Source organism: Hippopotamus amphibius, chromosome 9, assembly GCF_030028045.1.
Source record: "Hippopotamus amphibius kiboko isolate mHipAmp2 chromosome 9, mHipAmp2.hap2, whole genome shotgun sequence".
Taxonomy (NCBI): domain Eukaryota; kingdom Metazoa; phylum Chordata; class Mammalia; order Artiodactyla; family Hippopotamidae; genus Hippopotamus; species Hippopotamus amphibius.
The window spans coordinates 143155802-143173602 of NC_080194.1; the positions used below are offsets into that span (position 1 = coordinate 143155802).

Consider the following 17801-nt stretch of genomic DNA (forward strand, 5'->3'; position numbering starts at 1 on the left):
AAAGCCCCTGTCTGTCCCGGCCCCTCCCGAAGCTCTCCGCCAACAGGCCCCAGCGTCTGCGGAGGTGCTGTGTCCCGGCTTCAGTCCTCGGTGTCGTCCACGTCCCGGCCATGCCTTGCGCCCGGGCCGCCGGGTCCTGGGGTGGGTGCGCCCCACACCTGCGCCCGCTTGCCCCCCAGCTCCCTGCGCGCTCCGGAAGGGCTCCGCAACCACAGAGCTGCGGGGTCCCCCCCAGGACGGCCCCAGGACCCCCTTCTGGAGACGCCAGAGGCCCCCGGGCCGAGGGGCCGAGGCCTGCAGGCTGGGGCTGCAGCCCCTTCCCGCAAGCAAGGCGCGCCGCCGGACCCCGCGCCGCAGCACGGAACTCCGCCGCCCGAGGCCCGCGGGCCCCCGGCGGGACCGGAAAAAGGGACCGGAAGGCCCGCGGGCTGCACTTCCGGCGGGGGCCGCGCGGCGAGCGGGCGAGCGAGCGGGCCTGGCGCTCGGGGGCGGGGCCTGTCGGGGCGGGGCCGCGCGCCCGCGTGCATCACTTCCGGGCGCGACGCGGTGAGCGCAGTGAGCGCGGGCGGCGGGGCTGGCGGCGGGGCCGGTGGGCGTGCGGCCCCCAGACCCGGAGCGGAGCCGTCGGGCTGGGCGGGGGTTCCCGGCGATCGATGCCGGGCGGCGGGGCCGGCGCGTGGGGAAGCGGGGTCCTCGCCTGCCTCCGGAGACGAAAGCGTGTGTTGACGTCCCGCCTGTCTGTATAGACGTCTGTGCCCAATCGACGGGTCCAGAAAGTTCCGGGAGAAGGAAGGCCGTACTGGGGCACAGACACAGGCCTCTGAGGGGCCTTGCTTGGGTTTCTTTTGTGCCGCCGAGTGGCACTTGCTCTGGAGCCGCGAGGCTCTCTGCCGCTGATCGATTTTCTCCCTTTTTTTTTCCTCCCCTTCTTCCTAACGCGAACTGAAGGTGTCATTGCGCAGCCCCAGCCATGGAAGGTAAACCATTGGTGACATCGAAACAGAAGACTGCCGCGGTGTGTGGGGTCCCCACCCAAGTGGTCTGTACAGCCTTCAGCAGCCACGTCCTGGTGGTGGTGACCCAGTTCGGGAAGATGGGTACCCTGGTCTCCCTGGAACCCAGCAGTGTGACCAGTGACCTCGGCAGGCCCGTGCTCACCACTAAAGTCCTTCTAGGGCAGGACGAGGTAAAGTGGCGGGGAAGGGGCTCCCCCTGCCTACGGTTTGTCAGCACCGCGGAGGATCTGGTAGGCCAGCCCCCCGCCCCCAGCCCCCAGCCCAGGACTGCATTCTCGGGGGCCTCCGTGCATTTGCGGGCACCCGCCTGCCCTGGCTGGCCACCGCTCCCAGCCCGCCCGCGTTTTATCCACCAGACAAGCGGAAGTATTGGTTTTGCGGTGTAGGCCCCCCCCTCCGTTTGACCCTGTCATAATACGTTGCGGTAAGGTGTGCCTGTCCCTGTGCGTTCCGGAAAGCTCATCGGTGAGATGTGACAGGGCCTCCCTCTGCAGACTCGTGGGTCCTTCCAGAGTAGAGGTGGCCGGGAGAGACAGAGCCGGAAGGCACTGAGGAAGCAAGTCGAGCCAGGCCGCTGAGCAGTGTGTTTGTGACGGGTGTGCGGAGAGGCTCGCTGAGTCTGAGTCAGTGCCTTGCCGAGCTCGCCAGGCGGTGATGCAGTGCCGGTGTGGGAAGCCTTCGGGGCTCGTAAGAGGTACTTAGTGAAGGCCTTAGGAAGAAAACGGGTTTCTTGCAGTTGAGGTGGTCTTCTCTGCTTGCCTTCACCAGCCTCTCATCCATGTCTTCGCAAAGAACCTGGTGGCGTTTGTGTCTCAGGAAGCTGGAAACAGAGCAGTCCTCCTCGCCCTGGCCGTGAAGGACAAGAGCATGGAGGGTGTGAAGGCCTTGAAGGAGGTGATCCGGACGTGCCAGGTGTGGTGACCCCGGAGCAGCCACACCTGCTGTGCAGCAGGGCCACGTGGCAACTCAGACACCCTCTCGAGGACCTGAAGACCCTCCTTCAGCAAGAAGGAGGAGCTTTCTCTGGCGTTGGCCCTTGAAGCTGGAAGAAACATGCACGTCTCAGGCCAGCTTTGGTTTGGGGGCTGATGTCACCCGTGGCAGGAGGACGTGGAACGTGTTGGGGGGGGAGGTTGTGAGCGGTCCTCCCCAGGTCCAGACAGTTGCACGTGGTTGAGAACTGATGGAATGAGTCCTGGCCCTCAGTGTGCAGATCAATTGTCGGGGAAAAATTTATTAAAAATAAATGCGTATCCCAAAATACCTCACCGTCCTTCTTAACAATGCTGCATAATTTCAGGCACACAGCGTATGTTCACGGTAGTGAACCGCAGGGGGAGGAACACATGGCTCCCAGGAGCCGGCGTTGGCGGCACCCCCATCCGGCCCCCTTCCCGTGACCTCTGAGCCTTCCGTGCCACACACACGGCTCGCTGACTCCTGTGTGCTGGTACCCTAGCCTCCGGAGCCACGTCCTTGAAGGCTGGGGGAGACACGCATCACCCCACGGGTGCAGGCCCAGAGGGCCCCGGTGGGGCAGACCAGGCCGCGCCGCGCTGCCCAGGGAAGGCTCCGTCGGGAGGGGATTCTGACGCGGGAGGAGGGTGTTTCTAGTGAAGACCGGGAGGCAGGAGAAGCACTGGCTGTAGGATGTTGAGGGCTGGCTGAACGTGAATCCCAAGGGCTGGGGACAGATGGCCGGGGCCTTCTGTGTGAGCTGAACCCTTGGGACTTGATCCTGAGCCCTGCGAGGGGCCGCTGAAGGGTTTCAAGTCAGGCTGGCTTTGCCTTTTGGGAATACCCCAAGGGTTGGTGGAAGCACGGAGCGAGACTTGACGTCACGATGGCGTGTTCACCATGGAAGACGGCCCATGGGTGCCCAGGCTTGGGACCCACCTGGGCTCCCTCGTCCCTCCAGACGCAGCGACCTGGGTCACGGGTCGTACCAGAGCCCAGGCGGGTAAATCTCTGTGCTTAACTCTTGTCTCGTGAGGAAACAGTTGCAGCAGGAGAGTTGAGGTGGGAGCCAGGGTGTGGAAGCAGAGACCAGCTGGCATCTGGAAACGGAGTGGGCAGCCAGGATGCCCTTACGGGGAGCACCAGAGGTGGGTCTGGGCGTTTACGAGACTAGAAAGGGATGTTTTTTATTTGGTTTTCTTGGAATCAAAGGCCTCTGAAACCCTGAGTCTGATTTTAGACCCTGCTGAGGACAGGTGTTGGGAGAGACTACACGACTGGTCCAACTTGAAAAGAACTTAGTGAGTTTGCTGGAGGTGAGATGGAGGAAAGCTGTCTTCAAGGGTTCATTCTCTCAGCAGATTTCCGTGAGGCACCGTCAGCTTGCAGATCTCATGTCCCCTCTGGGGACAGTCGGGTCCACACCAGCTGCAGGGGGGCCGGGGAGTCACATGTGAGGATCTGCCGGACTTCCAAGAGTGGTCTCGGCACCGCGCAGCCTCCTGCGCAGTGAGCCTGCGGGGCCCAGGACCCGGGCCCCCACCAAGGGGAACAGGCAGACCCACCCCAGGAGACACAGGGCTCCTTGGTGGCCAAGTCTGGCTCAGGGACCGTGGTCTGACGGCTCCGCAGCCTTCCACCTCCCTCCCTGCTTGCTCTCTGCCCGGTCTTCCCCCGAGAAGACCCCACCCTGGCGTCTGCACTTGGGGGGCCTGGACGGACACTAGTTTTAAAGGCCAGAAAGAGGCTGACCAACAGGAGAAGGAGGGGAAGACCTGTCCACCCACACGTGAGGACCACAAAGGTGACGCAGGTCATGGCAGGTGTGGGGATGCGGGCACCGTGGAGTAAAGGAGATGTGGGGGGTCAGCAGGTCCTGGGGGGCCCCTGGAGAACTGGCGCCTGGGCTGTTGGCGAGGGCGGGGCGCCGTCAGATGACACTGGAGCACAACTGGGCAGGAGCCTCCTGGCTCAGGATCCGCCTGTAGTTACACGCGCCCCTCACCCAACCAGCAGGCGTGTGTTCGTGGAAACATGCGTCTCTCGCTGGACCAGCAGGGAACCTACACCACAGGTTGGGCTCCAACCAGGGGCCAAGTTCAGGTGTGCAGCTTTAGTTTCCTGATTTGGCCCCTAAGTGCACAAGAGGACTGGCTTAACCGCTGCCTGTTGGTGAGCTCTGGGGTCAGCCCTTCATGCAGCCGTGGGAATGCGTTTAGTCCTCACGACAACCCCGTGAGGCCACTGCTCTCATCTACGTGTCAGGTGAGGAAACTGAGGCACGGCTGCCACCGAGCAGCAGGGCTGGGATTCAAAGCGGGCAGAGGGCCCAGAGTCCACGCTGGTCACCCGTCACCCGGCCCCTTACTGACAGTCATTCTTGGACCCTTTTCTCTCTGAGGAACGGGCCGTCCTCCTTGTCAGCGCTGGAGGCAGACTTGCCCCCGCGTGTCCGCCTGGCTGTGATACAGCCTCCTCGCGGGGGCCTCCTGCGAGCCAGGCCCTGGCAGTGCCCGCACCATCTGATCGAGTCCTCGGGACCATCCTTACGAGGCAGGCAGGCAGTGGAGAAAACTGAGGCCCAGCAGGGCAGGGCGAGTGGCTCAGGCCCCCAGGTGATCAGTGGTGGCCCCAGGATGTAAACACACCTGTGCCCCTGCTATGTGCATGGTCCCACGGCTGCCTGCCTGGAACGTGGTGGGGCAACTGATGTATAATTGAAACCAGAGTCCCCAGCACCTTCTCGAGTGGTACTTATTTATAGCTGCCCGAAGCTGTCTGGTAGCTATTAAAGAATACAGCCTGAGACCAAGGCTTCCATCGTTGAAGCCGGTGCCCCACGGCTCTGCTCTGCCTTATAAATCAGGACGTGCAACTCGTGTGAAACGGCACCTGGCCCTTTGCTTTCCACGGTGCTCTGCTCCCAGCTGCTGTAATTCAGGAGCAGAGACACATGCTGCAGTAAAGAGATCTATAAAGCCGCAGTTTCCGCAGGCAGGGCTGTCAGCTTTGTGGAAATTGTTATTCCTTTAGATGGAAGGTCTGCACATGGTGCTCACCCAACGATCAAACTGTGATTACAACTTCCAGCAGCTTACGGCCGAATGTGAATAAAGAACGTGCGGCCGACTTGCCAGCCCCTGCGGCACGGACTGCTGGATGAGCTTCCCTTTTTCAAGGCCGTGCCCTTGGACCAACATGGTATGATTCGTCCCGCACGGTTTCCTGCTCAGCTGCGAGCAGGGAACCCCAAGCCCCCTCCCTCTCGCTCCCTTCCCCTAGGTCAACATGGGCCTGTGGCTCCAGTTCAGAGTCAAGGGAGAGTGGGGACACTTAGAGGTCAAGAGCGGCTGGGAGGGCGGCCGCCCTTGGTTATCAATCTGAGCAGCTTATCTGGGGTTTGACAGAGCCCTGAACCCACCTGAACCAATTATGACAGATAACGCGTGGAGGGAGGCCGTGGCCGCGGGGCCAGCTGGATAAGCCGGCGTCGGCTGTATGGTGTAGCGCCTCGGAGTGAAATTGGACGTCGGGAGAGGGTCGCCAGGTGAGTGACGAGAACGACGGCCGGCTGGATGAGCACAGCTGCGGAGCAGGCTGCGTGATGTGGACGGTGACGGCGGAGCCCCGGTCGTCAGGGCTTCATAATCACAGCCGGTCCCGTGCGGGGACGAGGGGTGGGACGTAGGGACGCGTAGATTCTGGAAGGATTGTGAGAAGACGGGAGGGACCAAAGAAAGGAAAATGGGGCCACGTGAGTGGGGGCGGGGGCGAGGGGGTGTGGACCAGCCAGCTCCGCTGTATCAGCCCTTTTAACCCTCATCGCACCTGTGACGTGGTCATCGGACCCCTCCCCGCACAGATGGGCCAGGGAGGCACAGCACGGGAGCCTCACCCGGGGAGGGGTCCAGGCGCGATCCGGGCCCAGATGTCGGAGACTCGACGGCCAGCCGGACGGTGGGTAGGAGGGACGGCTGGTCCCGCATCGGGGCGGGGCAGGGCACGGCGGAGGGTGTGGCCGGGCTCCCCGGGCAGGTAGGGCCGGCCTGGCAGGTGGGCGGGGCGGGCGGCAGGGAGGGCTTTTCTGAGTCTGGGGCAAGGCCAGTGCTTCCCCAGGAGCGATTGTCTGAGACTGACCCAGGCTGCTGGGAGGAGGGGTGGCAGAGGCCTGGAGGCCCGGCGGCGGGGCTGGACACCCCCAGCCACCACCTCAGGCCTGGAGGCCTGCGACAGCCCTGCCCCGGGGGCCTGGCCAGATGGCTGAGGGAGCCACCAGGGAGGTGAGCTGTGTGTGTGTGCGTGTGTGTGTGTGCATGTGTGCGTGTGTGTGCGTGTGCGTGTGTGTGTGCGTGTGTGTGCGTGTGCGTGTGCATGTGCGTGTGTGCGTGTGTGTGTGTGTCCGTGTGTGTGTGTGTCCATGTGTGTGTCCGTGTGTCCGTGTGTGTGTGTGTGTGTGTGTGCGCGCACACGCGCGCGCACCGACAGGAGAGGTGTGGTGTCTAAGCTGAGGCCCCGCACACCCCACCCTGAGATTCCAAGACTCACTGATGCTCTGTCCCTACCCCATCTCTATCCCAGAGGCCGTGCCCCCTGACAGGTCCCAGGGTGCCACCTGGTGACCAAAACCTGTCTCAGGCCAGCCCAGCCAGGCCCGGCCCAGGTCAGCACCCCTGCCCCGGTTCCACACGAAAGGGTGTCCCCTAGGCTAGGCACCCAGGGCTGGCAGCTCCCTTTGGGGCAGCGGGCAGGTACCGACAGGCCCCGGGTAGTCACAGGCTCTCCCTGGGGACCAAGGCCGTGGGCGTGGGCAGGGGCTCGGCCGGGCACAGGCAGGACAGGGGACAGGAGGCCTGCAGCATGGAGGGGGAAGGCCCCTGAGGGTCCACGTGGTCCCGCGGGGCTGTAGGGCAGGGCTGTCGGCCCCACTGCCCGGGAGCAGAGGAAAGCCACTCACGTTCCCATGGCTGGCGGGCCCCTGCGCCCAGCCCCCCCGGGAGGAGCGGGCAAAGGCCCTAACAGGGCTGCCCGCGGCCGCTCAGCCAGCTGTGGACACGGACGCTGAAAGGCCCGCGGCCGGCCCGGGATCACAGCCGTGGTGAGAGATCAGGCCAGGTCGCAGCCCCCGTGTCTGACCCAGGGCCCTGCCCCTCCCGGGCTGTGGGGCCCAGGGCCCTGCCCACACGAGGAGCCGGCACCTTGGACACCGGGAGGCAAAGCTTCCAAAACTGTCCCCAAGCGAGAGCTGGAAGGACACTCAGCTCCCCGCCCCCTTGAGGCCCAGAGGAAGCGGAGTGGCTCGGGGTCCCCCGGCTGATGGGTGGCCAGGCCGGGCCTCATCACCCACGGGGGCAGGGCAGGGCCGGGGGGGCCCGTCCGGGCAGCCCAGCCGGGCCGTGGCGGGTGTTCGCGGTGTCCGTGGCCACTGTGTGCGCCACAACCAAAGCCCAGCGGCAGATCCCATCTGCCACTCCCTGGGCACCAGCAGGGGAGGGCCGCAGGGGAGAGCCAGAGGACCCTGGTGGGCCGGCCCGGGGAAGGGGTGTCAGCACGCCCCCCACCACCCGTCCGCCAACCCCGTGTCTGCCAGCCCGGAGGGGGCAGCTCTCAGTGCTGCAAGGGCCTGGGCGCGGGGAAGGCAGGAGGGGAGAACCTGTGCCCCGTGGGGGAGCAGCTGTGCGCCCCCGGAGATGTCCCCAGACGGCGGGCCAGCCTAGACGGGCGGCGGGCACAGCGGGGGAGCCTGCACGGAGGTCCGGCGCCACGTGGAGGCCCTCGGGTCTCTGGGGTGAAGGGCAGGTGCCGGGACGGGGAGCGTTGAGGCCTGTGACTGGCCGTGGCCTCGCGGTCACCCCACAGCCCAGCCAGGAGCTGCCGGGGCCCAGGCACCTGGTCACGGAAGACAGCGCTCAGAGGCCTCGGTCCCCTGCGTCTGGGCGGGCAGGTCTGTCCTGCGAGAGGCTTGGTCAGCGTCCAGGCCCGGGCAGGGCAATCGGGCCCGGCCGGCCCGGCCGCCTCTCCCGAGTGGGTGCGGGCCGTGACAGCAGCTGCCGGGGGTGGGGCCCCGTTCAGCCAGCGCGCCCGAAGGGTGGCCGAAGGGTCAGCCTCTCCCCGGCCCTTCGTGCTGGACCCCTGGCTCCCCCAGCCCCGGTGCTGTGTCGGCCGTGCCCTCCAACCCAGCAGAGCGACCCCGCACCCAGCCCCGGGCCCCTGCGGCGCCCGGCGTGTGTGGCCCTGCCCCGGGGTCCGGGCTGCGTGGCTCGGGGGAGGGCGAGGGGGCTGGCCCAGGCCCCCAGGGACGGCGGGGACCTGCCGGCCGCGCCCCAGGCAGGGGCTGGCCCAAACTCCCCTGTGCCCAGCGAGGTGAGGGGGACAGCCGGGGTGGCCGAGGGCACGCGGGGCAGGACGCAGGCTGAGCGCTGGGGCCGCCCCGTGGGTCGGGGAGCCGGCGAAGGGAGGGCCGCCCCAGGTCAACAGCGCCGCCGTCCGGTCGCCAAGGGCGGGGGCGCCAGGGGGCGGGCGTGTGGCTCGCGGGGGCTCCCCTGGGCTGGGGGAGGCGCAGCCTGCGTGGCCGCCCTGCCGGGCTGAGCGGGGGCCCGCGTGGAGGATGCGGCCCCCCCGCCCCGTGCCCTGGCGTGGGCCGCGCGAGGCGCCCGTTCCCTTCCCGACGCAGCGCCCGTGGAATGTGAAGAGGTGACGGGAGAGAGGAGGCGACATGCGAGACAGGACAGGGAGGACAGGCGGCCCCGAGGGCTCGGGGCAGAGCTCAGAGGAGGCCGTGCTGGGTGTCTGTCGGCCGGATCCCGGGCTTCACCCGAGGCTGGACTGCGTCTTCAGGGCGTGTCTGGGGAGCTCCGTGGGCGGACGGTGTGGGCGGACGGGTGGGGAAGCCGGGCGCTGTGTCCCAGGGGCTGGCAGCCTCCCCCGGACCCTCCTGTGCCCCTGGGGGACCCTGGACAGCTGGGGGCCCCCGAGTCCCGCCTCTAAAAGAGGTCTTGACCCCAGGACCCAGGGCCCCGCCACCGGGAGGGCCAGGTGGCACGAGGGCGGGACCGTGCGGGCCCTTAGTTCCAGTACCCACGGCGGCAGCCGGCTAGGCCCGCACCGCGCCAGCTCCTCCGGGAGACCGGGCGGGTGGGCTCCTCCCGGGGCCTCCGGCACAGGGCTGACCGCGGCACAGGCCCGGTGGCCTGTCTGTCCCTCCCCCTCACCGCCCCCTCCCCCGCCCCCAGCAGAGAAAACCAGAAATCTTTCCAGTGACCCTCCTGGGGACCGGGGCTTTTTTAACCGAGGTGAAATTCTCATAATAAATTTGCCCATTTTAAAGTGGCATCTAAGACACCCTCGATGTCATGCAACTGCCACCTCCGTCTCCTTCCGGAGCTTCCGTCGCCCCAGCTGGAAGCCCGTACACATTGTACACACAGCCCCCTGCCCCGCCGCAGGCCCCTCCCCGTCTCACGCCCGGCAGCTGCCTGGCCTTCTGCCCGGGCAGGTGAGGGCACCTGGCGGCTGGCAGGTCCCCGGGAGCCAGCGGCCTGGAACAAACAGCCGGGGGAGGCATAGGGTGTCCGTGGGGCGGGAACGGCCCTCCGCTCCTCCCCCTGCACCTCGGCCCCTCCCTGCCGCCCGAGGCGCAGGTGGGCCGCCCTCCCCAGGCCTGGCACAGCCTCCAGAAGGGAGCCTGGTCCCGCCCCCGCGGGGGCCGCCTGTGGGGGCCACGTGGCCACCCAAATGACCAGCCAGGCGTCCCTGGAGGCCGGGCCTCGCGGGACCGGCCCGGGAGCTTCCTGCCTGAGAGGTGGGCGCTGGGCCCGGTGACTGGGGCCGGAGGGAGGGAGGGGTGGAGGCCTTGAGTGCGAGAGGGGGAGGTGCCCAGGGCCCCCGCAGCTTACGCAGCTGGAGATCGGGCACCCAGGGCTAGCGCGTGGGCCTGGGGCGGCAAGGGCCCCGGCCGAGCTGGGCACCAGACGGGCAGGCAGGCCCGCCGGGCGCGGCGCCCCCCACCTGCTGCTGCAGGCGGTGCAGTCTGACCGGCTTCCTGGACTCCACCCCGGGCTGGAGGGCCACAGGGGCGCCCTGACTTTCTCAGACGTCTCTGGCCCCTAAAAAGCAGGCTCCCCGCAAGCCCGGGACACCGAAGGTGGGGACCGCCCCCGGGACACCGTCGGGCACCTGGTGTCTGCACTCAGGTGGCTGCCCCCGGGAAAGGAAGGTGTGCCAGGCCCGGGTCCCGGAGCTGGGTCCCCGCACACAGAGGGCGGCCCAGAGCCTGGGCAAGCGGGCGGCAGGGTCAGACGGCGGCCGGAGCCCAGCACCCCACCCCCGACAGGCACTGGGGCTGCTTCCAGCGCCCAGGTGCACCTTTGCCCTCAGTCCTCCCCTGCCTGCGTCCTCCCTGCCTCTGCAGATGCCTAATGCCTCAGGGCTCCCGGGAACCCCCCCGGTGTGGGCGACCTGGCCGCAGCCCAGCCCCCCGCCAGCCGTGCCCGCCGGGCCACCGATGGACCGCGGGGGGAACAGCTCGCAGGGTGCCTCCCAGCTCTTCCTCACCACGGCGCTGGCCCGCGGCGTCGCGGGCATCTTCGTGTGGACCGCCCTGGTGCTCACCGGCCACCAGGTGAGCCCTCCCCCCTGTGCCCCCTTGGAACCTGCTCTCTGTGAGCCACCGCTCAGCCCAGCCGGCCGGCCCTGCTGGGAACGTGGGGCCTCGGGCAACGGCCTCGGTGCAGACCTCAGAGACCTGGCTGGCCAGAGAGCAGTGCCCAGGGGCTCTCAGAGGTCGCCTCAGGCCAGGGGCAGGGGACGGGGAGGGAGAGAGCCGGGCCTGAAGGTGGGCGGCAGCGGGCGGGGGAAGTGCTCCGGCCGGGCCCCAGGCCCCCCACCCCGGGGCACTTCCTCGGCCCCTCGGCCTGTTCACTGAGGTCAGCAGCATGGTCCCCTCTCGTGGACGAGAAGACTGAGGCCGGGAGCAGCCGGGAGGGGCGGGGTCCTTCTCCGGAGGCGCAGCATCCTCGGGAACGCGGGCGAGGGCTGGGACGGGGCTCCGCAGCGGCTGAGAGCAGGATCTGGGAACGGAAGCAGGGTCAGCGCTTGGCTGCGGGGGCCCAGAGCTGGGGAGACAGGCAGCCCCCCAGGTGGAGCAAGAGTCAGGGAGTGGGCGGCGGGCGGCAGGGCCCGAGGGCAGGGCTGGGCGTGGGGTCCCAAGAGCCTCAGACAGTGGCGGGCTCGGGAGACCGGGGCTGCCCTAGAGACAGAAGCAGGGCGGAGGGGGAGGGCTGCCTGGGCTGGAGGCACCCGGGACCCTCAAGCGGGGGCGGGGTGCTGGGGAGCCGGGGAGGCTGGCCCCGGGGGCGCTGAGAGCAGAGCCAACCGGTAGGGTGATGAGGCTGGCACTGCCGCAGGGACTGGATTGGCGGGGTGGGCCGGGGGGTCGTCAGGTGACTGGCTGGCAGGGAAGCAGGTAGCCGAGGCCTCTGAGGCAGGGCGGGGGGCGGATGCCCCCTCAGTGAGAACCCCTCACCGTGTTGTGCGTGTCTAGATGGGACCTCAAACAAGCAGAACAGAAGGGGGACACAGCAAGTGTATTAGGGTGGGCCAGGTGGCCCCTTCCTGTTGGGGCCATCCAGGAGGCCTTCCTGGAGGAGGCAGTATTTGCCCTGAGTCTTCCCAAGCTGCCCTGAGCATCTGGACAGGTAGATCAACAGGTGGGTGGTGGCAGGATGGCTTTAGGTCTGGTGTCGGCTGTGGTTTGTGGGACAAGGAACAGCAAGGGGACAGGCACCCAGCGTCCTGGGTCCAGGCCGGCCTCGTTCCAACCGCAGTCTGGGCCTTGGCTTCGCCCTCTGTCCAGCCCCGACCTTCTATAATCCTGGGCGTCAGCTTGGCGCGTGTGTCTGGAGCCCAGCGTCCTGGGGCCCCACAGCCTGGGCAGGGCAGACGGAGACCCCGTGGGCGGCACTTCCCAGGCCCCACCCCCGCCCCCGCGGAGGAGGAGTCCCGCACTCTGCACCCGCTCAGAGCCCAACCGGACAGGGAGACTCCGCCCTCGCTGTAAGGACAGGGAGCCAAGGCCAGAGGGGACAGAGGCTTGCCAAGGTCCCCACCAGGCAGTGCCAGCCTGGGAGCAGAAGTCCGCCCCGATAGCTGGTCAGGCCGTGCCCTTCCCGCAGCACCAGCTGGGGAGGGAGTGGCTGATAAGGAGCGGCCTCTGACGCCAAGCTGCCCCCGCCACTCCCGGGCAGGGCCCTGAGCAGCTGGGCCTCTGCACACGGCCTGCCCTCTGCCTGCCCTCTTTCCACCTCTGCTCACGGCGCTTCCTCCAGGAAGCCTCCCAGAGATGCTTGGAGCCACAGCCAGCGACCTGTTTGCCTGGCTGCCCGGGCCTCTTCCTCGCTGTGAAACTGTGTATTCACGTCCTCGTAGAAAATACGGGAGATCTAGGAAGGTTTACGTGAGCAAGAGAACCACGCATCTTCTCCTTTTGTCTGGGGATGTCTGTCCCTTCACGTCTGTCCTGCTTTCCCACATACCCAGTGTGTCACGCTGCTGTGACCGTGGCGTCCTGTGGGCGCGTCTCCCTGCGTGGGCGGTCCGGGTCACAGGCCCCCCCCCCCCCGGGCTCGGGCCCGTGTGTGTCCCTACGATGAATGTCCTTGAACACAAACCCCGAAATCCTGTCTTTGTTTCTGAATGAATCTTTTCCATGGGACAAATCTGCAGGAGGGGTCAAAGGGTATCAGCCCTTTTAAGGCCCTGATGTCGAAATGCCAACCTGCTGTCCTGACCGGTGGTACCCACTGCGGGGGCCATGACGGCCCCCCCCCCCGCCGCCCAGGGAAATTCTCATTGAACGAAGGAACGAGCGGGCGTGTGAATGCATGTTCCCAGTGCAGAGTCCGCGGAGGGCCGGGCCCGGGGAGGTAGGCTCTGCTTCCTCCCTCCTGGCAGCGGGAGGTGGGTGGGCCGCGTCCCCCAGGCCTGCCTTGCTCCGCCCGCCCAGATCTACCTGCACCTGCGCTCCTACACCGTCCCCAACGAGCAGCGCTACATCATCCGCCTGCTCTTCATCGTCCCCGTCTACGCCTTCGACTCCTGGCTCAGCCTCCTCCTCCTGGGGGGCCACCAGTACTACGTCTACTTCGACTCGGTGCGGGATTGCTACGAAGGTGAGCGCCACGGGGTCCCCCGGGCCCCGGAGAGGCCCGAAGCTGGGCCGGCGGCAGGGGAGCAGAGGGAGGGGCTCCCAGGGGCCTGCGCTCCCCCTGCCCGCCTCGGGGCGCCCCACCCTCCAGGCCTGAGTCTGGCCGATGAGGCTCCTGCTGGGCAGCCGGGCAGCCGGACAGCCGGACAGCCGGACAGCCGGACAGCCGGCGTCAGGGCGGCCGAGGGTAGACGCCACGACTCCCGGGCTCCCCGGGTGGGGGTGGGGCTGCAGCTGGGCCTGCCCAGAGCCCGGGGGGGGGGGGCACAGAGGGGTGGGGGGGTCAGAGCCTCCATAACTGCTGCTGGCCCCCCGCCAGGCCGGCCGGGAGGGGGGCCCCGCGAGGGGCGGACCCTGCTGTGTGACCTGGGCCCCGCTCTCTTCCGGCACGTGGGCGCCTGGAGCTCCGTGCGGTGGGGGCGGCCCGGTGGACCCCTGCCCAGGCTCAGCGCCGACACCCCTGCCCCGCAGCCTTTGTCATTTACAGCTTCCTGAGCCTCTGCTTCCAGTACCTGGGGGGCGAGAGTGCCATCATGGCTGAGATCCGGGGAAAGCCCATCCAGTGAGTGTCTCCCCAGAGCCCGCCCCTGGGTGGGGGGCAGCCAGGCCGCGCCGGGGGGGTGCGCTCCAGGCACCCGCCTCAGGGACTCCCACGCCGCAGGCCCAGCTGCTTCTACGGCACCTGCTGCCTTCGGGGCGTGTCCTACTCCATCGGGTTTCTGCGCTTCTGCAAGCAGGTGAGTGCCCGGCCGGCCCGCCGCGCCCACCCCACCCCCACCCCGCGTGCCGGGCCCTCCCCTCCGTGTGCTGCGCCCCCCGCCCCGCTCCCTCACTCCCCCCGCCCCCAGGCCACGCTGCAGTTCTGCATGGTGAAGCCCATCATGGCCTTGGTCACCACCGTCCTGCAGGCGTTCGGCAGATACCACGACGGGGACTTCACGTAAGGCCAGGCGGGGGGTGGGCGGCCAGCCTGGGGGGCGCAGGGGAGGTAGGGAGGGCTCAGCAGGGCGGTCCGCACGGGCCAGGTCCCCTCCCCCTCCTCCTCCCTGGGAAGGGCTGGGGGCAGGGCCGAGGCGAGCAGACCCCTGTCACACGTGTGCCCCGGGGACGCCAGGACCCCAGGCAGCCGTGGGCCACCGGAGAGCGAGGGTGGATTTAAGGGCACGCGGGCCCAGGCAGCCAAGCTCCTCCCTGGCACGGGCCCCCACCCCGGGTCCAGGCTCCTCACGCACGTGTGCACGCACACTCACATGTTCACACACACGCACTCACGCTCACACTCGCTCACGTACATATGCAGACACGTGCCCTCACGTGGGCACACACTCACGTGCGCACGTACACACGAGGCTCACCTGTGCACACGTGTGCACACGCGTGCTCATAGCGTCACATGCACACGGAGCACCCACGCACGACTGTGGGGCCACAACGCACCGGAGGAGGGGGCAGGATCTGGAGGCGTGTGCCCCACCCCAGGCTCCTTGGCCACTCCCCTTGGGTGCCACCTGCCGGCCCTGGAGGGAGGGTCCAGGTCTGAGTCACTGCTGGTGCCCAGGCTGGGGGCGCAGGCCAACGGCACAGCTGACAGGGTGAGGGGGGCATGGGGGTGCAGGCCTGCCCTGACCCCAGGCCCCTGCTCTGGCCCGCAGCGTCCACAGCGGCTACCTCTACGTCACCCTCATCTACAACGCCTCCGTCAGCCTGGCCCTCTACGCCCTGTTCCTTTTCTACTTTGCCACCAGAGAGCTCCTGCGGCCCTTTGAGCCCGTCCTCAAGTTCCTCACCATCAAGGCCATCATCTTCCTCTCCTTCTGGCAGGGTGGGTGAGGCTGCCGAGGCGGGGCTGGAGCCCAGAGAGCTCCCCCAGCTGTAGCCAGCACAGCAGGCAGTCCTCTCAGCGGGAGGCCAACAAGCCCCAGCGCAGGGGCGATGGCAGCTTCCCCACCCGCAGGTCTGGCCCGATGTGGGTGGAGAGGACATGCGGAGGGGCGGTGGAGCCCTATCCCCGCCAGGCCCTGCGCCAGGGTCCGGGCACTCCCGGCTCCCACTTTGCAGAGGACAGTGAGGGGGTGGGTCCAGGGAGAGGTCAGGACAGGCGCCTGGGGAGTTCTTGGATGTCCCCTGTGCCAAGGCCCCGGCTTCGGAGGTGCCCGGCCCCTCTGAACCTCAGACCCTGCGGACCCCCGCCAAGCCCACGGGGCCGGCCTCGAGGGGACTCTCGGCTGGGATCAGCTGCGCTCCAGCCTCCTGTTCAGAGTGGCTGCCTGAGTGGCCGTCACCATCCCCCAGGGCTGCTGCTGGCCATCCTGGAGCGGTGTGGGGCCATCCCCGAGGTCCAGGTCATTGACGGGAGCGAGGTGGGGGCTGGCACGCTGGCCGCCGGCTACCAGAACTTCATCATTTGCATCGAGATGCTCTTTGCCTCCGTCGCCCTGCGATACGCCTTCACCTGCCAGGTGTACTCGGAGAAGAAAGAGAACTCGCCAGGTAGGCCGGGCCCCGCCGGCCCCGCGCGGGTGAAGGTGGGTGGGGTGCGCCTGGACCATCGCAGGGCTGGGCCTGACCAGCCCCGCCCTCCCCGGGCCCCCCAGCACCACGTCTCCGTCCCCCGTCTTGCCCACGGGCCCTGGGAATGTCAACCTGACGGGCAGGGAGATGGCCCCGGGGGGACCCAAGCTCCAGACGGGCTCGCCTGCACGTGGTCCGGGGGAAGAGAGCGGGTGGGCTGGCAGCAGGCGCCGCGGGCGGGCGGGCTGAGCTCCGAGTGAGACGAGCTGGACCTGATGTTTGGGCCCCTGGGGTCCCTGAAGGGTAGAGGGTGGGCGCCACCTCGGCCCGGGCTGCCCCAGCTGCCACACGCAGGGGCCTGGACCATCCTGACAGGAGAGGCCAGGGGCTGGCTGGGGCTGGCGTCCCTAGAGAACGGCCGGTTTGGTGAGGGGCGGCCCGAGCCTGGACCGGTCAGCCGGGAGTGGCCGAGGGTGTGACGCGTTTACCCCAGGGTGGAGAGACGACGGGCGGCTCACGGCCGTCTCCCTCTGCCACCTCTGGCAGGGGACTCCGGGCTGGGACAGCCCCAGGGCTGGGCTGGGATTCAGGGGTCCGGGGAGGGAGTCACCCTCTGGGCCGAGGCCGGGGCCTGGAGGCGCAGGAGCCGCAGCCCCAGGCGGCCCCGAGGCTGGCAGGGAGCAGGGCCGGGGCCTGGGGGCTGGGTGTGCTGGGGGAGATGACGGGGCACGGGGAGCTCCCCGGCCCACGTGCCGCCTGCCTGCAGCCCCGACGGCGCCCATGCAGAGCATTTCCAGTGGCCTCAAGGAGACGATGAGCCCTCAGGACATCGTGCAGGACGCCATCCACAACTTCTCGCCCACCTACCAGCAGTACACGCAGCAGGCCACACGCGAGGCCCTGCCGCCCGGCCAGGGCAGGGACCCCTCGCCCGGCACGCACCGCGGCCTGGGTGGCGGCTCCGGCGGCGGCAGGAAGAGCCGTGACGTGGAAAAGACAATGCTAGTCCCCGCGGAGGAGCTCTAGGGGGGCCCCAGGGTCAGCGGCCGCCTGGCTGGGGTCCGTGGTCCACGCCTCACCCACTGACCGTCTTGCCAAAGGTCAGGCCTCTCCAGGGAGCGCCTGCCAGGCCCGAGGAGCCCACTGCCCATCCCACCTCCGGTCAGTGGAGGGGGTCGCCTGGTAGCCCTGCCAGGCTCCCGGGGCCGCACCGTCGCCTGGTGGGCCCTCGGCCCCAGAAGAGGACACTTGAGCCTACCTGACGAGGACAAGGACCAGCCGGGCTCACCTGGCCATCAGCGCAGGTGGCCTCCCTGGATGGACAGATCCCGGGTGGGGCAGCTCGGGGAAGGACGGCCGGGCACTGCTGGGCAGCCCGGAGCTGTGGGCTGCGCAGGCCGGAGGGAGGCGGGGCGGGCCTGTGGAGGAACCCCCCCCAACCCCATCGGTGGGTGTGCCTGCTGTGGGTCTGGGAGGGGCCGGGGCCACTCGCAGAGAGCTTGGATTTCCGGGGAACTGCACTTATTTATACATAAACAGCCTGGGTTTTCTAGTGACTCTAGTGGCCTGTGTCCTGCAGGGTCAGCGTTCCGATGAATGGGCCACAGGGATGTGGACAGATGAGACCCGTTATGCTACGTGTGGGTGTCGCGGGGAGGGGCCCCGTCCACCCTGGGGCCACCGGCCACAGTCGTAGCTCAGAGCAGGCAGGCAAAGAGCTCGGACCGGAGAGGGGGTGGCCTGCCCCACACCGCCCTGAGATCCGGGGCCTCAACGCCCCCCCCACCCCGTTCAAGGCCCCGTGCCAGCCCCGCCCCTGTGGGGGGTGATGAGGCCGAGGATGAGGCAGGTGTGCGGGAGCCCGGGACCCGGGGAGGGGGGACAGGAGCAGGGGAAGGGAGGGGGCCCCGGACGTCGAGGGGAGGGGCGGCAGAGGGCCGTGAGCCTTGGTCCGTCCCGTGTGTCTGGGGCGCTCAGGAGGGTAGGGTGGGAGCAGGGGAGGATGCCGGGCTGTGGGCCCGCAGGCAGGTGGGGAGCCAGGCAGCGTGGCAGCAGGAAGGCTGGGGCACCTCCCAGCCTCGACCCTCCCACGCCTCCTGGCCGCCGGCTCCCACGTC

The 17801-nt window shown here is 68.4% G+C and overlaps 2 protein-coding genes across 6 annotated transcripts; both read left to right on the forward strand.

Moving 5' to 3' along the window:
- Positions 1-546: 546 nt before the first annotated feature.
- PSMG3 (proteasome assembly chaperone 3) lies at positions 547-2279 on the forward strand. The gene is made up of 2 exons (XM_057747673.1): positions 547-1186; positions 1785-2279. Exons 1-2 carry the CDS (start codon positions 971-973, stop codon positions 1935-1937), a joined length of 369 nt encoding a protein of 122 aa, XP_057603656.1. The 5' UTR covers positions 547-970; the 3' UTR covers positions 1938-2279.
- A 3797-nt stretch (positions 2280-6076) lies between these two features.
- TMEM184A (transmembrane protein 184A) lies at positions 6077-17251 on the forward strand. Of its 5 annotated transcripts, none has more exons than XM_057747662.1 (9): positions 6077-6253; positions 10381-10590; positions 12973-13138; positions 13645-13735; positions 13835-13910; positions 14022-14113; positions 14826-14995; positions 15466-15663; positions 16451-17251. In XM_057747662.1, the coding sequence occupies exons 1-9, from the start codon at positions 6230-6232 to the stop codon at positions 16708-16710; spliced, it is 1287 nt and encodes a 428-aa protein (XP_057603645.1). In that variant the 5' UTR covers positions 6077-6229; the 3' UTR covers positions 16711-17251. The 5 variants fall into 5 exon arrangements, with proteins under 5 accessions (XP_057603645.1, XP_057603647.1, XP_057603646.1 ...); XM_057747664.1 differs by lacking the exon at positions 6077-6253 and adding an exon at positions 9680-9771; XM_057747663.1 differs by lacking the exon at positions 6077-6253 and adding an exon at positions 9791-10113.
- Positions 17252-17801: the final 550 nt, after the last annotated feature.